Genomic DNA, 14,330 nt, shown 5'->3' with positions numbered 1-14,330 from the left:
TTGTGCAGCACTTTGCTTTCATATGAAACCCATGTTTTGCTTCCAAGGAAAGAGTGTGGACCGTAGCGTTTTGGCTTGAAATGACAAGTCCAGTTGATGGTCCCCTTTTCCATTTGACTCCTTATAGGAACTAGAATAGTCTTTGGCAGGCAGTGCATGAGAGCCTTAATTTGTTACAGCTATCAGAGAGATCTGCATTGCTTTCTTTTCTGTTCTGCCTGGTTTCCTGTGGAAATAAGGCTTTTTCTGTCATACTCTTTATCTGCCAGCCTGTCCAAACCTATCCTATTTACTTTTTTAATTCGTTGCCCAATTTTAGTCCTATTTAACATTGAGGCAGATGCCTTAATGATATTGAGGTTCTACCACTGTAATGAATGTTGGCAGCCTGATGGAGGAGAGTGATGTAATTAATGCTGTTCTGATGTGTGTGATCAGCTTTTTCTAGGTATCAGGCTTTATTAGCTCTGTCATGAATGAAATTCCTGATTTTATATTGTGTGAGCGTTATTGGAGCACCTTTAATTGGTGGCTTTGCTTCTGTGGTTTATCTTGCAATCACACATTAGAGCCCTAATTAGGGTTCAAATGACACTGAGCATGACAATGTTTAGTATGGGAGCTGATACTACCAAGTATCAATGTTACTAACTCTGGCAGATAATAGAACTCCATAAGAACAAAAACCTCTTTTTTCACCACTCCTCCTGACCTCAACTCCTTAGCTGTTCTCATCTTATGGGGAGGCCAGCCTGCTGCCTGGGGTCTCCATCCTGAAGCAAATTTTGCAGCACTTTGGGCTGCCGATGCTTTTCCATGCCAGAATTTCTCTGTGAATCATACAGCCCTCACCTTCATCAGCTTCTCTTCTGGGACCTAGGGTTCCCACCTGACCTTCCGTGGAGGAACATTGCTCTGTCTCACTCCATTGCTGCAGATTAGCATGCCTGCTATGGATGAAGGGGCGACGTGGGGAACAGTTCACTTCCCCTACTGCTTCCCGAGAGAGACTGTCCATGTAGTACCATGGTAGGAGGGAGCAATGGAGATAAGACAAACTAGTCTAACCATCTCATTTAATCTGTGGCATAGTTCTATCTGTTTACACGAGGAAGCCAGTTTGACTTGCATATTTTAGGTATTTCCTCACTTACATGATAATCTCTTACTTTTTTCATCTTTCACATTCTGTAAAAATGTGGAGTGTGTTTTGCCATCTGGACAACAAAATAACAAAGAAAGATTATTGACTTGAAAGTCCAAAGAGTATTTATCTGGATTTGAGCAATCTAAAACAGTCAAACCCTTATACAGGGAACAAGCGATAGATGCATACATTGTTTTTCAAGTTTTAAATTTATAAAATGCATATATTGGGATTATGCTTAAATATGATGCATGTGCAAGATCAAATATTGTATGCTTTAGATCACTGCCTTAATTGTTTTTTAGACTTGACGTTTAGAACTTATCTGTCAGAATTTTATAAAATAGGCTGTTTTTATTTTGAGTTATGAATCTGAGGCAGAAGTGGCAAATAAGATGTATAGCCCAGTAATGTGATCCTTTTTAATATTCCAGGCTTGGCTCATAATGATGTCTATAGATTATCTTGGTTGAGTTCCTGAATAAGTATGCAATAAGTGTATTCCTTTTTTTCCTGTAACAAGACATTTAAGCATTAATTTAAGTGTAAGTCAGCATGTCATGACTGTGTCTTCCTGCATCTTAGTCTGTGTTTTGTGGTACCTTTAAATTTTGTTTAGACCTCTGTGTTACTCTAGTCTTAAAAGTGGTTTTTATTAGCAATTGAAAATAGTAAGATAGTCACCACTAATTCTGAGAAACTGCAAGAATGAATGTAAGCATGCTGTTTTATAACCTTTTATTTTATTTATTTTAATGTTTTTCATTAATTCTAATTTTTTCTTCTCTTAGAGTATATCCTAGTTGTACATGCCAGAAAACGTGTGATGAATTTGCAGGCTTGTCTGCTTACACAACTTTTCCTTTCTGCATGCTTTTTTATTACTGTTATCACAGAATATATTGCCTCATTTGTAAATATCAAAAGCACTGTAAAATGGAAAATAGCAAAGTACTTAATACCATGCATGCACAATTTATTTTATTTTAGTTTTTTTTTAATAAGTGAGCCTTTCTGCTGGAATACAGGAAACTTTATACAGACTGTCTGCAAACACTTTCACAGTCAGTAGTTGTCTTAGTATTGGTCCTAACTAGAAAAGCACCCAAATCTCTCTGAAACGGTATGTTATTAAATGACACTATGGCTTAGCAGAAGTGGAATACCTGTCATAGCAGCCTGGCTCTCCTGAGGGTTGTCTCTCTGGAGCAGAGTAAATTTTGCCCTGGTTTGCGACTCGGAGAGTTTAAATGGGTTGCACATGGGTGACTCCAGGGAACGCAGGAGTTTTTCCTTCCCCATTCTAAATTTAGGATATGTGTTTCTGACATTTACTTCACATCTGCGAAAGTTATTTGAAGATTATAACATGAACATGTGGAAAGAGGAGAAAGATTTACCATTGAAATCTTGTTTACATTTTTGTTCTTTTGCTTTTTATTCCAGTGAGATGAAGCAGAAGTTGGATGAAGAGGGTAACAAGTGCAGCATCCTTTCCAAGCAGCAGAAGTTCAACGAGCACTGCTGTATTCGCTGCTGTTCCCCTTTCACATTTCTTATCAACAGCAAGCGACAGTGCCAAGACTGCAAGTACAACATCTGCAAGAACTGCAGTACTTACCAGAAGAAGGAGAAGGCTTGGATTTGCAGCGTCTGTCAGCAAGCAAGGTAAAGACTGTTCAGCAACCTATGCAAAGCAACTGTGGCCTGACCAGATCTTTTCCTTTTATTTGTCAGTAGTTAACTCTGGTGGGATAGGACGTGAAGTACCTGTTTATGTAGGAGTTGATTTGTTCCTGAGGTGTGACATGCCTGGTTTTTGTAGAGGTTAATTTGTTCTGAGAGTGTTTGGTCACGTGTTGCATTTTCCAGGCTTGCTTAGCTGGACTGATGTATCAGCAAGCAGTAATTGGACATAGCTTGTGCAGGACCAGGCTCTCCTGAAACACCTGGGTTACTAATGGAACCTGAGCACAGATGGTGGTAAAGCAATTAATCATTTTGCAGCAAATCCCTTTGATGGGTGGGGAATGGAAAGAAGAATATTGGTGAATAGATCATCCAGCTGTGGCTGTTTTGGAGTGCTTTTCTAAATGCCAGCTTATTGGTGGGTATGCTTTGAGCTTACTTTGGCAAGTACCCAGACAAAATAGCAGTGCAACATCTGTTAAGAATATGCTGCCAGGCTTCTATTTGCAGAGAGTATCAGGGATTCACTCTCTCACCCTTCTGAGGGTAACAGAGCCACCACATTTAAAGATAGCATCAGAAAAACAAAGCAAATTCAAGCAAATGTTTTACAGCAGCAAAGAGGCCGTTCCTTGGATGGCGACTGTGATAGTTGTCTGCAGTGCAGGCCAAGTTCCAAGAGCAGCCCTATCTGTGACGATGTAGCACTGACCAAGGCCTTTTAACTCAGACAAGAAGGGTGAATGAAGTGACTCAATTCCTTATGGTTTAATTTTGAACATTGGTAACTAAAGCAACTGAGCAAATGTGATGAAGATGGCTGTTTATTCTTCATCTTTCCCTTTAGTGGAGAACACAGGATGAGGACAAGAGCAAAGTCCCTTTGCAATGCTATATGATATTCCTGTGCTCAACAAAGATTCATTGCTCCCTCCTTATGTTTCCCATAAATATCCACTTGAAATTTAAGCTTTCTTATAATATCTGTGAATGAAGTGGGTGCCCTTTGACACAGGGCCTTAAAATCATAGGGATCCCAGACAGATGATGCCACGTTTCCAAAAGCTAAAGTGTTTGAAGGCAAAGGTGGTTGTATTCTCCAGGGCACCTGATTCTTCTCTGACTTTTACTCTGGAAAACCTACAGACACTCCTTTTCGCCCAGTAAGGAGGCAGGTGAATGATAAGAATATCTTTTCCAGCAACTCAGAGAGATGTGGAGCCAGTGCTTGTTTCTACTTTAGTCATGCAACCATTTCATATTACACCTCTGTCTTCCATTTATCCTGAGTTCACCCATTTAGGCAACGGCACAGGCAGCCAGGTTTGTGGATGCTGATGAACTGCACTTAAAATAGCTTTTGCTGACTCCACAAAAAAAAAAAAGTCTCAAAGAATTTAATTTCAGAAGAAAAATTTGTAGCTGTATGATAAAGATGCTATTTCTGACCCTTAAAGTTGGTTACCCTCCTGTAAATAAGTTATAAATATTTTCCTTTATTTATGAGACCTGAGACACAGCTTGAAGTTACTTTTCAGTGAATAAATTTCAGTGAATATATTAACTAACACTGCTACTAATCATTTTATGTTCTAGTTTATTGGACTAATAACATTTCGCAGAGAGCAAATATTCAGGTCAGCATTTGAAAAATAGAACATCTGTAGAAAACTGGCCAAAAAGTTAGTATCCGCTTCTTCCAAAGCCAGAAAATTCACTAAAAAGCCAAGGAAAATTTAGGTGTTTGAACTCCTTTAAAGCATATCTCCTTCACAATGCATCTTTTAAAAGTTAGAAATTTGTCTTGGTATAGAATCTCAGGCTCAAAAATGTCTTTACAGCAATGTCTGTATTGATCTGGTGAGGAACTGCAGAACCTTCCTTCAATTTCCCAATTTTCCAGATTTAGCACACATTCCACTAGTGCGTTTTGATTTAGATTTATCTCTGGATACGTTATTAATGTTCTAGGGCTTTTTCTCTCATGCGTATCTTCTTAATCTGTAGGTATGTTATGATAAAATTATATGTTTCTAATATCAAGTTTTTGATTTGTGTATAGAGCATTTCTGATTATTCCAAACTTTTGTACAATGTCTCCTTGTTAGACACCCTTCAGACAATGTATTTAGGCAGCTTGCTGAGGTCTGTACTTCTTAAGTCTTCTTGGCTAAGAAGATTCCAGGCAGTTTCTCTGCCCTCTGGATTAATGCTTTCGATGCGAGACAGAGAGGTTCTTTGCTCATTTAGTAGAGATAGGGAGTGCTTTCCATGTGTCTGAGACCACTTTTCCATTCTTCAAGGAGCTGTATTGCGGAACACCCTGCTTGTGATACTCTGCTTTCCAGTTTAACACCTGTACTAATAACAAACAAACAAACAAAAAAGTGTGAGCCATTAAAATGCACATTTTTGCAGGTTTTCTAAACCAATCACACTTTACTTTGGGACAGTAGGATGAGTATGTAAATTCCAATCCAAAATAAGGTACACAAACATCTGGCTGTGGACCTCAGCTTTTCATGACTATCATTCATGAGTCCCCCTGCATTCTTGGTTCCCTTCTTCTGATCTCCCCGTTTGCATATCAAAAGATTTGTGTCTCTGTTGTGAGTGGGAGCATGGACACCTAATCCTTCACGTCTTCACATCCACCTGTTGAGTGATTTTCTCACTTGTTCTCAAAACTCTCACTCAGGTGATGAAAGGTCATTACTTAGTGGCCTCTTGCTTAGGTTCCTTGAGCCAGGCTGTGGCTATGAGGACATCACCTGATCTGCAGGAAGTCATTATTCTGCTTTATAAAAGTTGTTTTGTTGTTAACAGTCTTTTGCTGGTGACAGTTATTAGGAGATGGAGACCCAGTCACTGCTCCTTTTCTTCTTTATGTCATTAACTAATGAGAAACACAGTCATGCTGCTTACACTCGGACTTAGTGCAAAGTAGTGTTTTGAGTGCCTCAGAATGGATCCCAAAAATGTCACACTGGTTGTTTGCAACACAGATTTATTTGAATGTTTAAGAGAACTGCTCTTTTCTTTTGTTTTCATACTTCCAATTTTTCTGCTGCTTTAAAATAAAAAAATCAAGACAATAACAATTACCTTCGTCAACTCTTCAATCCGGAGTTATTGATTAATGTTGATTACATTTTCTTTTGAGCTTGGTGTGGTGCCCAGTTGAAAAGTAGGATTCTAACTAGAATCTAACAATTTGCATCAGTAGTAAATGTAATTGTTTTACTGGAACTTGAAAATTAATTAGGTTAGTTTGATATGCATTAGGGCTTCTTAATGCACATTAGAGTGAGACTTAAGAAAATCTATTAAGGTTAGTCTACCTGCAGTGTCCAGTACATTTGTCTGCAACTAGTATGTTATTGGGATTAATGGTAACGTAAAAATGGAGCAATGCTTCTGATAAAACGAAAATTGCAACAGGAAATAAAAGTCTAGGCTCATTTAGCAGGCAGAACACTTCTCAAATCGAAAGGAGCTTTGCCAGCCTGAGGAACAGTCCTTAATAAAAGCTTTATACTTCACATGGTTTAATTTGGAGGGCCCTGTAAAATGCTGTAATGTGCTTTAATGTCAGCAGAACAGAGCAGGTATTTGTGGAAACATGATAAAGTTGATGGTAGATGGCATTTTAGCCTGCCAAAGGATACATCTCTTCTGCTTAGCTGATGCAAGTTTTAGTGTAAAACTTGCTACAGTCTCTGAAGCGGAAAAGAAAAAAAATCATCAAAATTTGGCAAAACCTTGTGATGGTACTTGAGAAAAACTAATACTCCTAGTTAATAACTAAACCTTGTATTTGATTGTTGATGCATTCGGCTATAACATTAACAGTCGATTTCAGGACTTAGTTGTAGAAAGCTAATGAAGATTTAATGCTGCTTAGCAACCTTGTTTTCCTTTCAAGCAGGCTAAACCATCTGGTAAAAGGAAGCTGAAATATATTTTAGGTAGTCTGCCTCAGCCATTGCTTGGAGCTTTGTGTATAGTTTTGTGACAGTTGCTATTTCTGCTGTTTGAGATCCCTGTCTGACATTAGAGAGAACTTCTACAGAACTTGGAAGCTGTGACTTTGTCACGTAAATGCTAAGAAATGTGTTTTTTCTTCTGACATCATAGAATTGTACAGGAACATTCACCGTGTGGCATAGCACAGAAGATAAAGTCTTAGTTCTGCCTTGTGCATCTTGTCTTCATTGGACACATATGGATCTTGTTCTGCTTTTTAAAAAGTCCTCTGAATGATCCTATTCATGTTGTACTTAAGGGATTTACTAATTTTAAGTAAATTGCAGTGAAAATTATTTTTCTCAGCTGTATGTACTTGTAGAAATTGATGCAATTCCTTCCAAAAATGCCTGCTGCTCTATTCAAATTTTCTTCCTCCTCTTTCTACTGCCCCTGTCTCTCTGTTTTGTATCCTGTCTCTTTATCTCCTTACTCCTTACCATGCTTTAGCATTGCAGGGGATCATAGACTCCATATCCTTTTGCTCACTGTACCCACGAAGAGCAAGGGCAAGAGCTTGGATTTTGTACAAGAGCCAAGAGCAGTCTTTGATTTATTCAGTTGTTCTCTAACTGGAGGAGGAGAGAGAGGAATGTGCAAACTGGTTGCTTTGACAGGTTGATCTCTGCTGGTTTTTTTGCTATACTGATCTCTGTTAATTATTTTGAAGTATTCACTGTGAAGAATTTAATTTCTGCTAGACAGAATAAAGCCGAACTTGCATAACATACAGCAGACTGCAATGCTACACTGAGCTTTAAGAAAAGTATCTAAAAATGGAATTGAAGAGGAGAGTAGGAAAGAGAGGTCTATTAAAACAGCTAAATACGAGTGCTAATTAAGCGATCTCTTCTAGCTTTAAGTAGCCTTGAAAGTGAATGTGTGTCTGAGTGCCTGGAGGACTAATCAGTGTTTTAGAAGTACTGAATTCCAGTTTTAGCCGTCGAGTGACCTTGGGATAGTTTCTATGTATCAAGTTTCCCCATGTGCAGAATGGATTTGATGATGCTGAGCTCTTGGAAGTTGGTGGTTGAAAAGTTAAATGCTATGGCTGTAAAGTGCTAAGTATTATTAATGTACTCTTACTATAGTAGTTTTGCTGCAGTCAGCACGGTTAAGGCCTGTGTGTTTTAGTTGCACAGAAAAGTAAGTGCTTGGATTCTTGCAGGGAATGAATGAGGATAGAATACCACAGCTTTATATTCAATTTTAATATATAAATGCTTGTCTGTAGGCTCCACCTACCTTTGGCAAGTCACAGTAGGAAAAGTTATCAAACATCTTCTCTAGTAGGAATAAATATTATGTAAATAGTGTGCAAAAATATTGGGACTGCTAAACGGGGAGGAGTGGAATATGAAAGGGTGTAACGGTTTTTCCACACAATAAGCAGCATGTAAGTTACTGATTGAACTTAGCTTTTCAGTTTTGCAAAAGCTAAAGGACTTTCAGTCAAGGTGACAAGCTGAGACCTAACTACACAGGATTCTTTAATTGTGGGCACTTAAGTGGCAAGTGGGAACACCATGCCTTACAGTAGCTGAGATACATCTTAAATATCAAGCACAATTTATGGAAGAACTTCCCTTGCGTCAGTTCTGCAACTGGAACTTCATGTGCTGTTCACCTTATCTTTGACCACTGTTTTAGGAGACTTGGAGGGCTGTGGGCCATCACAGCCCCTACGTTGTGTTGGTGGCACTCAGGGAAGATGTAGGGTTAATGGGGGTCAAACAAGGAACAATAAGAGATGGCAATAACTAGAGGGCTCAAATTTACAAATATGTGAAGTAGTAAAGGATTGCAAGCCAAGATTTTCCTACAAGAGTGAATTGAAAAGAAGTTATGTCAAAAAAATAGTCTGTCATTCTGATTCCTGGGCAGTTGACGCAATAATACTTGTACTTTTCTTCCTTTTTAAGCATAATATCAAATTTATGCATTCCTCATTAATACAGTGATTCTACCTAAAGCAAGACCACTTCAACTAATTCTTTGTATCAGTAGTATAACTATTCTTAGTTTTTAAATATATCAGATGTTTAATCTGCTGTCTTTTTGTCCTGAAGAAGAAAGCGATTACTTCCTTTCATACTGTCTTGCCAATGGCTTGATGTTTTCAGATGCTCAATCTTGAGAAAGTTGTTCCTGGACATATGTAGTCTAAGTAGGGTGATATTTTTGTGTGTTGCAATGGAGTTTTCCTGGTTGACAGAAGGGATGAGGTTTGCTTTTCTGACAACTCCTCTACTGTGGAAGATTTTTGAGCAAACTGAGACAACTGTTAGGACTGGTAGTTATAATAAACTCCACATGTCCAGGCAGCTTTGGATTCTAATAAACCCCTCTGATTTACCCATGCTGAGTCCTCTTTTTCTCTCCAGCTGGCGCTGCTGTCTGCTTCTGGGTGACACTTAGGGTGTTTCCCTGATACCCTGCGGAAGGTCACAAGTGAGCTCTTTTTGGTTTTCTGAGAATGGTGAGCATTTTGGCTCTGTTCTGTATTAACATTAGCTGAAATACAAGACACTGTGCTTCAGAGAAGTGCTTTTCAGCCAGCCCAAACTGTAACATTCAGGAGGAGACATTTGCTGCCCAGGCATTTCAGCCCCCCTGTCCCTCTCGCGAGGTCGTGCAGCAGCACTAAACTATCTGTTGGCCTTGGAACACACTGGGATATTCCTCAACACTGGCAATCATCACCCTTTCCTTGGCCTCTTCAGGACCACTGTATGTTTACTTCCCTAACAGAGACTGATTTCTGATTTATGTTTTTCCTCTCTGTGTTGGGTTTCTAAAATCCTCTTAGTATAATGTTCTTTGAAAACTATTTTTCAAAACATGTTGATCTGAAACCCAAATCTTCGTTCGCGAAGCCTAGCCATGATGATGATCTGAAAAAACTCTTAAACTTCTTTATTTTAAAATGCACTGATTTAGTACTGGTAAAAGTCCCCTTTGATAAAAAAGTGAAAATTTAAAACTAAATCTGCTGATTTTTTTTTTTAATAGTAAAAACTTGTATAAACAGAGTTTTTCATGACTGCTCCTCTAGATCAGATGTTCAATTTTTGGGTCAAGTCAGCATATCTTTGTATATCATTGCTTCATTTTTTCTGGTCTCTATTGAACGCCATCTATGCTGGATTATTTTTTAAAAGGGAAAATCAGATTTAACTTGTTAAGTCTTATTGTGCTCTATTACTTTTTTTCACATCATAAAATGAATGTAATAAAGTAAAAAGTCATGCTGTGGTTAACACTCTTGAAGTAACTTTAAGAAGTAACTTTCACATAGACATATTACTCAACATTTTTTAACTATCAATAATGAAAGATTGCTACTTGGCTTGATGTATGTTCGTTTCAGCATTTGCTGAGTCATCATATTTTCTTCTATTGTATTTGTGCAAATGTCAAGTTTTAACAAAGTACAGAAATCAGTCACTTACTTCAGCTGATTCTGACATTGCCACCTCGAGGAGTGAAGTCAGCTTCTGGCCTGTACTCTGCCAGTCTCCAAGGGACATGTTGTATGCATGCTCTTTGCTTTTTCTATTCTTAATGTTTGGTGGGGCCCACTGTGGATTTGAGGAACTGTGGGGTGATGTCTCTTGGGCAAGAGGAGTGATGCTATGTTTGCCATGAAGGAAGAGTCCTCTCCCACTAAATCACCACATAGATTTACCACCTATACACCTCTTACAAGGAAGGAAGACTGTTTTATACCTGTATTGTATGCCTCTCTGACTCTGTCATTATAAGATGTATATGAAGACTATTTTGACAGTCCATGAGAAATTCAGATTACTTTGCCAAATTATATTATTTTTATCCCACTTCATATGGATAAAGACCCCCTGTGCCTCCTCAGTGTTTTTTTATTCCAAGAGATTTATCCTGTTAACTGTGAATAGCTGCCCAATTATGTATGGGTACCCTTAGAAGCATTATAAATGCTGTAGTTAGCATAGGGTTTTGTTTCTTGATGAGAAAATTGGAAATCCTCCAGACTAGCAGTAGCCACTAGCAGTGAATGGCAGTAACAAATGTGTCTTTCCTCTAGCTAGCGCTCTTAAAACATTCTTGTGTTACCAAAAAAGTTAAAGTGAGAACTTAGTTTGTCATTTTAAAAAATATTGACCACATCAATAAATAAGTCACTCTATGTTCTTACTACTCAGGCCAGACTCTCACATGAAACAGGTAGTGAAGCACTTACTGCTTAGTATCTTCACTAAGCATCTATGAGATCAGAAGTTTGCATATTTCATCCTACTTCCATAACTTGGGGAAGAAGGAAGATGGAAAAAGCAATTGCCCTGTCTTTCTACCAAAGACGACATTTTCAAAAACTGTGTGTAAAATTAAGTATTTGGGTTTCTTGTACTTCTTTCATAGTAGCATATCTTTTCTGCATTTAACTTTTTGTGAAATCCTATTTCAAATAAGCACTGCATGAGTCTGGTTAGAGAGTGAATTGTTCTTCTTGCATCTTCCATTCCCTCAGCTTTCAAAATATGACCCTACAGTTGTGGATCATGAAATAAGTGGTAATGTTTGCCAGTTACCTGTGCTGGAAGTATGTTTAATGCCTTTTCCTGTCTTACATCACACCTTCATCTTTTGCTATAGCTGTCCAGGCAAACGTCTTGTTCACTTCAGCCTGGGAGCTAACAGGCAGCTCTTTCATTTATTTTGTATTCACAAATAAGATCATGTTAACGAAGGGGGAAAGCAATCTGTGACCTAAAGCTGTCTTTGAGTTTGCATCTCCATTCTTTTCAGGTTGTTCTATCCTTTTTTTTATTTTTTCCCTCGAAAACAGCTTCAAAAAATGAAGATGAAATTTTGACATAGTGCCGAAATAAAAATTGCCTAAAACCAGAATACTTTTGCATGCAGAAATTGTGAACTATTTGAAAGCGCTGTTTGACCATAGCAAAAGAAAACTTCCTGTTTGTTTTCAGATTAGTATTGGATTTATAGTGCTCTTGGGATTTACTTTGATAAATCGTTTTCATCAGAAAGCTGTTGTAGTAAAAGTGAAATTCTTCACATTAACTGGAAAATGATGAGGCCTGATGTGAAAAATCTGAAAATGAATCTGTAAGAGATTGCAGTTCAGTTGCCTGAAACATGGACACTGAAGTTAAAACTTTTCTTCAGAATCATACCCAATATGTCTTCTGCTCTCCTCATAGCTCTCCCTCCCCCCCCCCCCCATAATTTAAAACATGGTGTGGTTTTACACTTTGACTTCTGTCTCTGGGTTGTTGGATGCCAACAGGTTTTTTGAAGTGGTTTTATTGGTCTCTTTTTTGGGGGGGGGGCTGTTCTGTGAACAAGGGGTCTTTCTTCTTGGGTTGAACACTTTTGCTTTGGGAAGGAATCTTTGTAAGGTAATGTTGTGGGTGTGGCTGCTGGACCTGTAATACTGCCAGTCTTGATCATTTTGATTCGAAATTTAATATGCTGTAACCTTGTTGTTGTAATTCAGGAAGTGATGTCTCTTGGCAATATGTGGGAGTTAGATGTCCATAATGGTTCATTTATGTTTCATCTCTGTTTCTGTCCATAGATGTGAAGACTTGAGGGGTGCTTCTCCAGACCTCAAGTTGAGAAGGCCATCCTCTTTTCATGAGGGCCTCAAGAGAAAATTAGTCTTGAATGAGAGAGTTTATTCATCTAATTATGCAATATTATTTTCCATCATCTGTCACACTCTGAGGTTGTATGTGAGGTTAATAGGGTAATGGAGATATCATGGTTCACATTGTTTTCAATTTGCTGATGACAGATTTGCTTTGTGTTCATGATTTTTCCTGGCTTTCAATTTAGCGGCTTGTAGAATAGTGCCTGGAGTATGGAAACTTAAATGAATGCTTGTGATGTAGAGGAAATCCATTTAAAGGATGGTAGAAATTATATCAGGAGTCATAGCTGTGATTTTGTCTCACTGATGTGTTTGCAGGACTTTGTAACCTAGGGGATTTCTTGAGTTCTCTGTAGTTCAGGTAGTTGCAATTGTCAAAAGCACTTTCAAACTCTGGCAAGATAAAAAGTGAATTAATATCTCTTAGCAGCAGGGAAAAAAGTTGCGATGACTTGTCCCAGTCCTGCAAACACACCAATAGCCAGGCCTCTATCTGTGATGGCAGCGCATACTTCTGATGAAAAATGCTTTTAGAAATTGTCTCAAGGAAGAAAATAATCTGTAAAGTGCTCTACTGAGAAGTCTCCACTGTGAGCTACATTTTGAATGCCCCTGCTTCCTGTGCTCCAGAAATTCTGAGCCATTCATTTTGGGGGGAAGTAGTTCTGTTACCTGTTTCAAAAAAACCCACCACATTACAACTGATGCCTTTAAGTCTTGGGCATTGTGACCTATGATAAAATGCCTTTTTGTGTTTTGCTTCTAGGATCAAAAGGCTATTGGGTATAACGGAATTTAGGGTTAATATTTTGGAACATGTCTGTATCAACATTGCTTCCTGGAACTCTATCCGAGTACAGAAACTAGACTGCTCACACAGAGAACATACATAACTAGTGTCTCTGTTGCTCCTAATCATAGTGTGGCAATAGTGGTTCTTTTTTTTATCATACAAATTGTAATTACAGATTGAATATTCTTGAGAAACACCAGCTTTCAAAGCAATCTTCCACGGGGTTTAGGTAAAGAGAGTTGGTTTTGAGACCTGCAAAAGCATATTTTTTCTGAGTCTATTCTGTGCAGTACATTTAAATACCGTATTTTCCACTTTCAAAGTTTTGCAGTTGCGACCAAAGAAGGTGGTTCTGGCAAGAGAAAGAGCAACAGAGTAGAGTGAAAGGAGATTGACAAGAAAAGTGTAAGGAGGAGGGTGGGGGAAATAGCACGATTGTAGTTTGAAAAATTAGTCATGTAACGTGTCATGGTAATTCCCAACTGGCAATTAAACAGCACATATCTGCATAAAGGATTAGTAACACTAGAGGGATCTTGAACAGCACTTCCACTATATAATTAGCAAATTTTTTGGCGGATGCCTGCCTCACACGCTCCATACACTAACATATTCCAGTGCTTAATAGAATTAGTCTTAGCAAATCCAGACCTGCAGCTCCATAGGTAGCTGGCTATGACTTTACAGTATGACTGTTGCATGAATAGACTTTATAAAAAAAGGACAGCCAGCCAGAAAAATTACACTGTTTATTCCTCCTCATGTGTCAGGGTACTGTGCCAGCACCTGCTGCCTGGGCTGTAGTGGCTGGGGCTCCAGCGAGCCCCTCTCTGGTGATAAGGGAGGTCCAAGGGGAAACAGAGCAAGTGATTCACAGCAGGTTGTACAGGGCTTGCAAAGGCAGCACTGCTGGAAGCTGAACCAGCTTTTGAAGGCTGCTAGCAGATGTGGGATGCAGCTACACTTGCACCTGTGCCTGCCCCTTAGGATGGTCTCTGACAGGCAAATTACAGAATCAT

At 38.7% G+C, this 14,330-nt stretch overlaps 1 protein-coding gene across 5 annotated transcripts in view; it reads left to right on the top strand.

Moving 5' to 3' along the window:
- The window catches only part of MYRIP (myosin VIIA and Rab interacting protein), a 215,521-nt gene that overhangs the window by 92,698 nt on the left and 108,493 nt on the right, over positions 1–14,330 (top strand). For all 5 annotated transcript variants that reach the window (XM_064671059.1, XM_064671032.1, XM_064671040.1 and 2 more), the window contains exon 3: positions 2,594–2,815. In XM_064671059.1, coding sequence (XP_064527129.1) covers positions 2,594–2,815 — 222 coding nt within the window. The remainder of the gene's footprint in view (positions 1–2,593; positions 2,816–14,330) is intronic.

The sequence above is a fragment of the Pseudopipra pipra genome, chromosome 1 (assembly GCF_036250125.1).
Source record: "Pseudopipra pipra isolate bDixPip1 chromosome 1, bDixPip1.hap1, whole genome shotgun sequence".
NCBI classification, from domain to species: domain Eukaryota; kingdom Metazoa; phylum Chordata; class Aves; order Passeriformes; family Pipridae; genus Pseudopipra; species Pseudopipra pipra.
This window is presented reverse-complemented; position numbering and strand designations above follow the sequence as displayed.